Source organism: Macrobrachium nipponense, chromosome 2, assembly GCF_015104395.2.
Source record: "Macrobrachium nipponense isolate FS-2020 chromosome 2, ASM1510439v2, whole genome shotgun sequence".
In the NCBI taxonomy this organism is placed as follows: Eukaryota; Metazoa; Arthropoda; class Malacostraca; order Decapoda; family Palaemonidae; genus Macrobrachium; species Macrobrachium nipponense.
In genome coordinates this window covers 102,323,152-102,335,602 of record NC_087201.1, presented here as the reverse complement: position 1 = coordinate 102,335,602, position 12,451 = coordinate 102,323,152, and the positions used below count along the sequence as shown (strand labels likewise).

Genomic DNA, 12,451 nt, shown 5'->3' with positions numbered 1-12,451 from the left:
TAAAAGTAAAAAACATTACTGAATCTTTGTTCTCGGTAAATTTACATAAATATTTTTCAACAAATTTTTTCAACAAATAGGTTTTGATATCATGTGAGCAGTAATTATAATTTTACAAAATAGAATAAATTTATTTATTAGATAAAAAAATGTATATAAGTTGGTAAAATTTATGATTGTCTTGTAAAAGAGGCCCCACTAAGGGTTGTAAATTAGTAATTTTCAACTTCTTATGGAAGGTAAGAAAAATTTTTTAGAATTTCTCTTTTTTTCACTTTTGCGCTTTCCATTGATATACTTTTTTTCGTAAATTGGCTGACCTCAAAAAGTTTACCCGGCCTGAGGAGCTGTTTACCCATCCAGTAAGGGTTAATGACACACACCATTGTTCAAATAGCTGTATATTATAAGCATTATAAAATTTTGCCATATTTCTTATCATAGATAAGCATTTAAATCCAACATCTTGCTTTTTTATTGAAAGCTTAGGTGTGATGCAATTGCCTTTTTGTTGAGCAAACTGAAGTGAAGATAATTTAATTGTTTATTGGTTTTTGTTTGTTATTTCCTGTCTGGTATTTTGTTATAGTATTTCTTTTATAGTACTATATTCCGTAGTTGTTCCTTCATCTATACAAGATTGCTTTTCAATATTTGGACCTTGGGTTTGCAGCGTCCTTTTCCAGCTAGGGTAGCTATTTGGTTAGTAGTTTTTTACAAGGTACCATTAGGCCAGAAAACTTGTGAAGTATTGTTTAGCAACGTACAAGAGCATTTCACAAGTATTATTGTTGTAGAACACAGAGTGGCATCTTTACTTGAGAGTTTTTTGTAATGTGAAATATTTAAGATAGCCCATAGATAAATTTCTGGACTAACACAGGTGGCTTGAGGACTTTTGAATTGCCAAATGGGAGTGATTGTGGAGAGGTTAGCCCAACTTGAAGTAAGAACATTAATTTACAAATCTGCCTTATTGATTCAGCAAAAATATAACCTGCTTGGACAATAATAGTCATAAGTACAAACATTAGAATTGCTCAGAAGTTTTAAGTATTGGCAGCATTGATAAATTACCTCCATTTCTTGTAGGTTTACTGAGCCATATTCATGTCTTTTTATTATATCAAAGCTAAATATACTGTTGAGATAAATATTTGAATTGTTTAATTTAATATTAAGGTGGATTCTTCTTTGTAACCTTTAATTGTTAATAGTATTGGAATGAGTATAAGAAATTGTTCATTAAATGAGTTTTTGTAACTCCGTAAAGCTGTAGCCATGGAATTCCATTGAATAGATTGTACAATTTAAAATGGCTTTCACTTAACATCATGTTTACCTATAGTCATTCATACATGTTGCATACCTATTCTGGATTACTTTCTTCAAATGTCTCTGATCATTTTTTTTTAAATAATTTGCCAGTGGACGAGAAAAATTATGAATTGTCACCTTACCCATTTATGTTTAATTTTTTGCACTTTGGTACCTCATAATCAGGGAGATGCAAAAGGCCATTTATGTTTAATTTTATGCTCTTGTGTGCCTCCTTATTATTTTATAAAATTGTACATATTTAGCTTGGTCATGCTGTGTCTGTTAACCCATAAATGCTGACTGGACATATTGTACGTCGACTAAAATTGTCTGTCGGGGCAAAGTGGACGTACAGTACTTCGACTACAAAAGTTGTCTTAAATATTCGTGGAAACATAGTTATAGGCCTAGTTTGCAAAAAATTTTAAGTCGTGCCTTGAGGGATGCTGGGAGTTCACGCATCACGCTGTTGTTTTGTTTACAAGCGTTACCCAGCCGCACATGCGCGAATTTCTTTTTTCTCGCTCTACGAAGCATCAGCGACGCATCGTCGGAGAGGGATTTATTGACACATTCGTGTTTTGCAGAACTTTTGCGAGTGACTGCTGAAACCCTTACCTTCTAGTAACATTCAATGATTTACCTTCATTTTGCAACAAACGGGAAGTCTCTAGCACAATATTTCGATTTACGATGAATTTTTGAAAAAACTTTTGCCTTCCCTCCGCACGCAGTAACTGCTGAAAATGTCAATTTCTTTAGTCACCTTGTCATAATTTTTGCACCATTTTCTATTAGGCCTTACATAAAGTGTTATGCATGAAAAGGTGTGCAATTTCATGTAGAATACAACAAAAAATAACTCATGGTTGTAGCTTTCATCAGTTTTGAAATATTTTCATATAAATCGCGACAAGTGCCAAAATTTAAACCTGCGGTCAACTTTGACTCGACCGAAATGGTCGAAAAACGCAATTGTAAGCTAAAACTCTTACATTCTAGTAACATTCAATCATTTACCTTCATTTTGCAACAAACAGGAAGTCTCTAGCACAACTTACATAAAGTGTTACACATACATGAAAATGTGCGTAATATGTAGAATACAACAAAAAATAACTCATGGTTGTAGCTTTTATCAGTTTTGAAATATTTTCACATAAATCACGATAAATAGATAAAATTAGACCTTCGGTCAACTTTACCTCGACCGAAATGGTCGAAAACTGCAATTGTAAGCTAAAACACTTACAGTTTAGTAATGTTCAATCAATTATCTTCATTTTGCAACAAACGGGAAGTGTCTAGCACAATATTTCGATTTATGGTGAGTGTTATGAATTCATGCATCATTTTGTGATAATATTTTCTCGGTGTTGCTTAGATCGCTTTACAATTTGTTATATACCAAAATAATCGCAATTTAGTGTACAATACAACGAAAAAAAATAACTTGTTAGCTTTAACCGTTTTGCTCACAGCGCGATTTGTATACAATTATATTTGAAGTTTTTTTTCTCGCTGTCATATACTCCAATATTTATATATGATAATGTTATTTTTTTCATTTCTGATGGTTGCATACTAAACTTCAGGCAATGAAAAAAAAAGGAGCTAAAAATGAAATCTTAATCTCAAAAACTAAGCGTGCTGTGGTCTTTTGAAAAAACTTTTTTCCGCTTCAGCGCTAACTCCCGAACACCACCGGCATACGACAGGCACTTTTGTAAATAGAGGCTCGGCGTTTAAGGGTCAAGTTAGTATTACTTATTGGAGGTATGGTTTAGCAAATAATTTTACTGTCTTTTTAAGTTTGTGTTGAACCTGCAAAACTTTGTTTCAGCCAATGGAAGTGGAGGAGGTAGGATGTGTGGAAGAAGTAACAACTTCCAGAGGAGAGGTTGAAGATAATGCTACCGTACGTAGGGGCAGTGAAGAGGAGAAAGAGGAGGAGCCCTTGACAGATGAGCCTCCCATTACCATTAATGTAGGGTCACAACCTTGGCACTCGGCTGTTCCTCAGGTAAAGTGGCTTCCTTACATTTAAGTTGGCCTAATGGATTCCCTTGACAGTATTTTAGTATTACCAATACTACTAAATTATTATTACTCTCTTTATTTGAATTGTGCACATGAAGGAAATAAAGTTCTGGTGAACTTTATTTCAATGTTCATTTCATTCATAAAAATCACCTCTGAACTAAGAATTCATAGATATAGTCATGAAACTAGTATTTTTTTAGAGATATGGAGAGTATTTTTGTAAAAGTCACTGTATAAACTAACTGTTATTGTGATAATTGGATAGAAAGCCACTTTTTACAATTCCTTAAGTAGTTATTGTAGTAAACTACATGATGGGGTACACTTGTCGATAGACTTATTAGACAAATCTAACTTGACTATTAATAAATATTACATTAATATAATTTATCTAGCCCTAAATCCCCATAATCTGCACCTAAATTTACCCCATTGGCAACCCTGTTACTTCCTATTCTGTCTGCCAGTTGACAACACTGCCGTTGTTTACATCACAACCGTTCTTTATAAATTTCCAAAACCCTTTGTGCCTTGAAGCTCCCGTTATTTGTTACTGCAGTTTTATGCTATTTACCATTTATGAAATCCACGAAATTAGTGAATTAACTTTTATTTATATTGTGGTATATATTTTATTGATGAAATTTTACGCGACCCGGATTTACGTGACCTGTTCAATGGATAATCAAGATGATTCGAGTCTTCCTTCTGCTAGCAACATCAGGAATTGCCTGTCTTGTGGGACAAGGATGTGTAGCAGGGAGTATGAACCCCATGACATTTGTAACTTGTCGTGGACGTGTTTGTGACATGACTTCTTGTTGCGACTTGTGTAAGTCTTGGTCTGACACATATATGACAGCGTATGTCAAGCATCAAAGAATCTTGTAGCATAAAAGATTGACTAAGGAGAAAAAGAAATTGATAGCTAGACCTGTATCTATTGATTTCCTTGACTTCTGCACCCATGGTTCTGGTTCTTCGATTTCAGTATCGTGATTCCGGTTCCGAATTAATTGATGTTTTGCCACCTGTACAACTGGTAACTAATGAATTCGTTTCTGAATTTGATTCAAAATTTTTGGCAATGGTAACTAGTTGGAATAAGAAATTTGAAACATCATAGCATAGTTTAGATAGAGACATTTCAGCCAAGTTTATCAAGCTATCAGAAAATTTTGAAGCAGCTTTTACTAGGATGTCTAACAATCTTTTAGATTCATTTTTAGCTCCTTATCAGGTACTTATCAGCAGCACTGTGGGTAATGTTGCGATAGATACCCCGGCTTGTGAACCCCGTCATGGCGAAGGCCTATGGGGATCTGGTCCAGGCAGGTGTTTTATGATTCTTTACCCAATGTGTTCCCTGTTAGTCACATGACAGTGCCAAAGGGCACTTATTTAGGAGAAGGGGGGGGAGGGTATTAGTGGTTGACCTAAGCCAGCTAGTTGTCAGGATTTTACTTTGGGGGAAGTTTCACAGTTAGGGTCTGATGATGAGGATTCGTGTGATATTGGTGTTTTGTTGAGGCGGCTGACGGACTAGCGGCCGATGCGGAGTTGCCAGTTCGGATCGCAAAAACTACGATACCGCTTGTAAAATCAACGTTGGCGGCGAAAGGTGCAGCAGAGGATAGAATGCAGGTCCCAGTTTCGCCCGTAAGGCCGTTCAAAATACGTACGAAGGACGATAAGGTTCCTATTAAAAGTACGAAAAATAGTGAGTTGGCAACCTCGGCGGATACGTTCGTGGAAGGCAGTGTCCGTCTGGATGAAAGGTCGAGGCCGAGCTCTCCGACGCTCATAAACGATGCCAAAACTAATAGAGACGAAGTTATATCTGTCTTAAGGGAGCCTTCATCTTGGAGATCTAGACGAGATTCTCACTCTAGATCCGTGAGCAGAGAAAGAGTGAGGCGTTCTCGTTCCCCTGCTGACTATCCGGGATCGAGCCAACAGTGGCCAGCAAAGATCAAAGAGACCGCGGCCGTAGGGGCAGGCGGCCGTGGAATTCCGGGCCGTCTGTCAGAAGATAGGGGCGAGACAACATCCCTTGTGACGGAGAATGGTACACTAGAGCCGGAGGAAGGAGAAAACCAAGAGTTTCTGGCCTCGTATGCAGAGGTGATTGATTTGATTCGTCAATTCAATAACCTTTCGGAGAAGACAGAAACACCGGCCAGTATGCTTCCGCCTGGAATTGACATGGCATTTGGATTAAAAAGGGATACCAAGGTGTCGTATGAATTGCCTTGTTCGAGTCATGCGGAGTCGGTCTTGCAACACGTAAACACAAAGATTGCTGGGAGGGATAATTCCTTAAGATCTAATAGATCATTTAAATTTATTCCCCCTCCAATGATAAAGCAAAGGAAATATTATACGACACCGAAGGTCTCTTTGCTGTCTAGACAAATGAACCCTAATGTTGTAAGATTAAGGCCTGGATTAACCTTAGATCAGGTTAAAATGGAGTGCCCTTCAATGACGTACCAAGAGGCTGCTACGTTAGAAGCAACAGCTTCTTCTGTCTTTCAGGCTGCTTCTTGGTTAGACCTTTGGTCAACAGCAGTGGCGAAGATTGCATCCTCGGAAGCAACAAGAAAAGTAGTGGATGAACCATTGTTCATTAGATTACTACAGTCAGGTTCCAAGGCGATTGCGTACCTGACAAACGTAAGTGCCAATGTTTGGGCAAATATCCTGCTAATGAGGAGAGATGCAGCATTGGCTAGACTAAGCTGCAATGTGGATTTGGATTCCCTGTTAGCAATGAGGAATGGGGATATCTTGGAATCGCAACTGCTGTTGCCAGAGGTCTTACTGGAAGAGGCGATAGATAGAAGAAGGATGGACACTAACGATAGGTTGGTGCAACAGGCAGTTAGGAAAACGTCTAACAGTCAAACTACTCCTTTGGAGGGAAGACAACAGCAAATGTCTCGGAAGAAGACAGTGAGACATAACATCCCTAATAGAGTCACAAGACCCTCTTCCCCAAAGAGGCTAACTCATCGGCCCTTTCACAATAGAAACAACAGAGGAAGGGGCAATAGGGGAAGAGGGAGAGGCTCAAGAAGATAGGATGGGCGCCTCCCATCACTCGGCCACACCAGTGGGGGGTTGCCTGGCAAATCACTGGAAGGTGTGGCAGGAACTAGGGGCAGAGCAGTGGGTGGTGGATGTTCTCAGGATTGGGTATTTAATCCCGTTCGAGGTAACCCCGCCCCTGACAGATCAGCCATTACCCCACGTCGCTTATGCCCACAAATCTCAGAAGGCCACTATTTTTCAGGATGAAGTGAAGATGATGATGGAAAAAGGAGCTGTGCAACAAGTATTGCAGTCCTTCAAAAGGCTTCTACAGCAGGATTTTCTTGGTACCCAAAGCCAACGGGGAGTGGAGGACAGTAATAGACCTGTCAACGCTGAATCTGTTTATAAGGAAAACCAGTTTCAAGATGGAAACTCCAAAAACGGTTCTACAAGCAGTCAGGATCGGAGACTTTATGCTGACAGTCGATCTAAAGGACGCATACTTTCAGATACCAGTCCATCAGTCTTCAAGGAAATTCCTCCACTCTCAGCTGATTTTTCCAAGCCAAAACATTGATTGCTTTGTTTGTATTTTATAATACGTACTATAGTAATATGAGACTACATACAGTATTATTGGATACAGTAAAGTGAAGCATAACTTTAAAAGACCCAAGAAAAATATGCAAATTCTTTAGGTTTGTATTTCATGAGGGTCTCTCGACGCTTAGGCCTAGCTGCCGATAACCAGACAATGGCACCATCTATTGTCGAAAAAAATAAGTAAATGAGTTCACAACAGATAAGTATTTGTCATATTTCAACTTAAAAATACCTCATATAACAAAAAATGACCTTGCCCCATAACTTATACATAGAGATTCCAGAGATTAATTTACGCTAAATAGGAGCAAGAAATTGCTCTGAATTGAGTTAAATATGGCAAAATAATCTTACCTCCCCTGTCAGCAGATTTTTCAAAACCAAAACATGATCAGTTAGTTTGAATTTTCCAATACAATAGTAATATAAGACTACATGCAGTATTATTGGATACAGCGAAGTAAAGGATAGCTTTTTGAAAGAACCAAGGAAAAGATGCATATTTGTTATGTTTGTATTTTATGCGGCGGTCTCGGCACTTAACCTTACCCACTGATAACCAGACAACGGTGCTATAAACTCTACGTAGGGTAAAACTCAGTTATGAATATATATTGAACAAGCGCTGTAAAACTGAAATGCTGGTAACCAGGACCTGCCTGTATTCTATTTTAAGAAAATAACTTATTTGATTTTTGTTTTATGTTGTAGAAGAGTAAGTTTTCACAGATTAAGTGCAGCAGTGAACTGATATTTAGCACAGCATAACATACAACATATATATAGAAATATAGCTTGCTTCTACTTTTTTTCTTAGGACTGGCTACCCGTCATAACTCGAGATGTGGAAAGGCAACGCCGTGGTGTTCCTGACACAGCATTAAGTGATGCTTACCTTTGTGGGATGCCTCTTAAACGTCGCAAGATAGCCTCACAGCATAAACCTCATGGTTCAGTTCAGCAAGTAGTTCAAGGTTAGTTCTTTCAGTATTTTCAGTCTGTAGGAGCTTAATTGTGTTATGGATATTCCTTCTCTTTAGCTTTCCAAACTAAAATAGAATTACTGAAAGAATATGCCTTACTTGAGATGGCAGAGAAAGTAAATATGAGAAAGCAAAAAGAAGACAGTTTTAAAAGTAAGTTTTTTCACATGATGAAGTTGGTGGTGAAGAAAATATTTTTATTTTATAAGTGCCAGATCATTAGTACAGGGAAGTTGGTGTAGAGGATCATTTTTTTTTAGATACTGTATTGGTGTTAAGTAATCTTTGATGGTTGACTTTATTTTTATATATATTTTTTAGGCAGGGTCTTCAAATTTAACATTTCCAAGAGGTGTAATTGTATGGGTATACGTTATATCTAAAAGCATAGTAAAATCTTATTTGAATACCTTATAATTTGTGAGATATTCAGTGACGGGATATCCATTATGTACCAACACCTTAAGGATATGAAAATATGCTCAGACCTTTCTTGGAATTCCACAATTTGCATACAGGAAACCTTAAAATTATATTCCTAGAGTTGGGCATATGATGTCTCAAATGTTTGTGTCCCAAATATTAAAAAACCCAATTTGTTCATACACGGAACAAACCTTCGGTCTTAACAATAGGATAAATCTTTTGGTGCCAGGTGGAAACTAGTTAAAAGCAATCAAAGATTGTAAATGGAAGAAATCTGTGGTATTTGACATCCAATGTGAAGTTGAGGTGAAATAAAGTCCAGAAACCGCACTTGAATCCAGTGACGCATCACACTTTCTTCAATCACCTGGGAGAGTGGACATTCACTGCTCTCCTCCCCCGAGCCGTATTCTTATCTTAAAGGCGGTAGGAAAATAACTGATGGGTCACAGGTAGCCATGGGCATTCTGGGTATACATGCCCCGTGACCTGGTATAGATGCCATTAGTCCCTGGATCTCACAAGTGTAATTTTAATTCTACCGTTTCCAGCTTGGCGCTAGTAAATCCTAATGTTAAGACCGAAGGTTTGTTAGTTATGAAAAATACAAATTAGTTTACAAATTTGGTATTTTTTTTTACCTAAACCCGTTCTGTTTAATTATATCCAGCCTAAGAAGTCCTGTGAGCGTTGATGTGTTTTTACTACTGCCTTCCAAGATTTCTGTGTTCACTCTTCCTCTGGAACAGATGCAACTTGCAGTAGGTGTGCTTCAGGCCTATTCCTACTGCTTTGTCATCAGTCGTTTCATGTATAATGCTGATCTCTCTCAGGGGAATATTGCCCCTTCAGGGAGAGAGGGGACAGCTTCATATTGTTCCTAGGATTTTGCATTTTTAATATTGTTGGGATATAATGAAAGATATATTGAAGCATTTGTGTTAAGACATTTCAATGTTTTATTTCTTCTTCAAAGATATCTGGGAGCGTGGTAATGTTTGTCTCAGAATTTGTATGGTTCGAGAAGTTACGGGTTTGTCTTGCAGCCAAGGTTTGTGTGCAAGGATTTGTCTTCCTAGCAGAGGAGTGTTCTTTCACTCCCTCAACATGAGTTTTGATGGCGGAAGATCTCCAGTTGCATTGGTTCTATCTGCTTGCTCAGGATCAGTCAGGATTTTCTGTCTTGTCTCTTCCTTATATTTTGGAGGTGGGGTTGGGCATGAGTTGTAGAGCTCACTCCCTTCCCTTAACCCTTACAGATAAATTTGTTTCTTTTTCCTCTCTCAGGATAGAAGATATCTTCTTTTCCTGAGGGGGAAGGCATATTATTTATTTCTTGTCAGGCTCTGCAGTTGTAATCCCTGCTTCTCGCCTCAAAGTGGTGGCTGTGGCGCATTCCAGTCAGATCTTGGGAGCCCTTCTACTTTGCTTCCCTCTGCCACAGTTGCCACTTCACTAGATTTTGGCAGGTGCATTCCAGACAGGAGGAATGTGGTGGCTGACTAGCTAAGTCGTTGGAGCTGAGTTCTAGGAATGGAGTGGTCTCTGTATCAGGACATAGCAGACAGGTTGTTTTTCCTGTGGGAAGACCCATGTTAAAGCTCTTTGCCATGCGCTTCAACAGAGTAATGCGTTCCAGGAATCTCAGGGTGACCTTAGTAGCGCCTCTGTGGCCTCCAGGCAGAATAGTTCCCAGACCTTCTGTCTCTTCTGTCAGCAGTTCTTAGCTTAGCAGGTTGTTGAGTTCTAAGCCTAGCCTAGCCTAGTCTAGTCTAGTCTAGCCAGTTAAAACCATATTTTCCTCTAGTCTAGCCAGTTCGAACCTTATTTTCCATGTTACCCTACCAAGTGGTTGGGTTCCTAGCCTAGCCCAGCTAGTTCAAACCTACCTTAACCATCATAGCCTAGCTTAAGTAGTTTAGTTCGTAGCCTAGCAAGTGGAAGTGGTTGGGTTCTTAGCCTAGCGTAAGAGTAGTTTAGTTCGTAGCCTAGCAAGTGGAAGTGGTTGGGTTCTTAGCCTAGCGTAAGCAGTTGGGATCTAGGCCTAGCCTAGCTAGTTCGAACATCTCTCCATCATAGCTTAGCCTAAGTGTTGGAGGTCTTAGCCTAGCCTAGCTGGTTTGAGCTTATCTTTATCAGGCCTGCTCTTTGATTTTCCAAAGCGTGTTCGTCTACTTCATGAATTCTGCCAGAAGATTTTCCCATTCTACATAAGTATGGGATTGGGTTCGATATCTAGCTTAGCCTACCTTTACATATCCAAGTACAGTAGTACCTCAGGTTACGAAATTAATATATCCGAAGCGGCCTTCATAACCTGATTTTTTCTTATCTGGAACTACTTTTTACATGTAAATTGCCTAATTCGTTCCAAGCCCTACAAAAACACCACAGTAAATTTTATAATAAAGCTAAATTGACCAATAAACAAGGAAATACAATAATTTGAACCATTCAATACCTAACCTAACCATCCATGACTGCACCTGTAAATAAAGTGTATTAGTGTACAGGGTACAAGAAATACTATATGTATGTATGTAGTAAAATGTGGAACCTTACCTTTCGAGTGAAGCGATGTACGAAAGTTGCGACAGAGGAGGAGGACAAATGGCAGAAAACATGAACACTTTACAAAACACACACAAAAAAATAGCAGAAAACATTACCGCTAAACTTTACGAAACATTAACAAATGGCAGAAAACATTAACACTTCTTGATTAAACTTATAGAACAACGAAAGTGAAATCACTAACACAAGTTTACGTTAACAAACGAAATCTATGTGAACGAACGAATTCCAGGTGTTTACGATAACGCTGCCGCAATGAAATGGTCAAGGAACACCTATACAAAGATGCATGATGAGACAGATGCTGACCAGTAGGAGAGCAGGATCTTATGGTGGTGACTAGCATCAGGAACCAATGGGAGAGCGGGAGGATGGTGGCGAGTCTACTGAGTTGGCGGCGCGCGAATTTTAAAATTGTTCTCGGCAGCCCGGGCGAATCTTGGACTTTACAGTACATACACCCTTTCACAACCTGAATATTTTTGTACACAGAAGCAAAAAAAATCTTCGTCTTTGCCTTCGTAACCTGGATTTTTCGTACATAGGGACTTTCGTATGTACTATATGACTGTAACCAGAATAGTAATAGTACTGTATCTCACTATCCTAGCTGTTCTTGTCTCTGCAGGAGTTAAGATCCGTCTTTAGGGCTGCGCTATGTTATTCAAGAATGTTACGATGGTGGTTCCTTAGTAAAAGGGAGGGGCGTTTCCTTTCATCATAGGTTGTCTCCTCTGATGAGTAACATACTGAATGTTTGTGATCATATGGGATCTCCTAATAGGGAGTCCCCTCTGTTGGAAATGCATGTTCTGTTGGCTGCGCAAGGGTATCTCTGTCTACAGTGCAGGTGCTTTGACAATGCATAAATTAACATTAAGATAATATTTAGAATGTATCAATGAAGAGCATATTATCATGGGACATCCCCTTGGATTATCCTATTCTTTCCTCTGCCTACTTGGAGAAGACCCATGTTAGACCTCTTCACTTCATGGTTCAGCAGGAAGCTAGAGGTCTACTGTTCATGGTCCCAAGTTGGTTCATTGTGGCAGAAGACTCCTTTCTAAGAGGTTTAATAATGGAGTGCCCTACCTCCCTTTCTCGAATCTACTGAAGGCCCAGGAAAGCTGCCTTCAACGCCAACACGTTTATGTGGAGTTCTTCCTCTTGTATGTTCCATGCCCCGAGGCCAGGGGCTCTTCAAAATGAGCACTCCAACATTTGTAGGAGGTTTCTTTGTACAGGAGCAGATCCAGAGGGAGTGAATTAAAACAAACTCCCTTTTCCAGGCTCCAAAGTTTTAGGCTGACCCTAGTAGCTCCTTGTGGCACCAAGCTGAGTGGCAAGAGAGATTCCACCTTAGCACAGCCTGCTTCGCCAATCTTGTTTGAAGAACTGCCACTGGTCATTAGAATCTTTTATCTCTTCATGTCCGGAGTCAGCCCAGTTTCTCTTTTGAGCTG

The 12,451-nt window shown here is 39.1% G+C and overlaps 2 protein-coding genes across 7 annotated transcripts in view; both read left to right on the top strand.

Annotated features, from left to right (window-relative positions):
* LOC135220857 (large proline-rich protein BAG6-like) overlaps positions 1 to 12,451 on the top strand; it is a 289,694-nt gene that overhangs the window by 262,009 nt on the left and 15,234 nt on the right. For all 6 annotated transcript variants that reach the window (XM_064258425.1, XM_064258423.1, XM_064258427.1 and 3 more), the window contains 2 exons: positions 3,164 to 3,343; positions 7,820 to 7,976. In XM_064258425.1, coding sequence (XP_064114495.1) covers positions 3,164 to 3,343; positions 7,820 to 7,976 — 337 coding nt within the window. The remainder of the gene's footprint in view (positions 1 to 3,163; positions 3,344 to 7,819; positions 7,977 to 12,451) is intronic.
* Positions 3,351 to 7,812, top strand: LOC135220858 (uncharacterized). The gene is made up of 2 exons (XM_064258428.1): positions 3,351 to 6,580; positions 7,098 to 7,812. Exon 1 carries the CDS (start codon positions 5,002 to 5,004, stop codon positions 6,445 to 6,447), a length of 1,446 nt encoding a protein of 481 aa, XP_064114498.1. The 5' UTR covers positions 3,351 to 5,001; the 3' UTR covers positions 6,448 to 6,580; positions 7,098 to 7,812.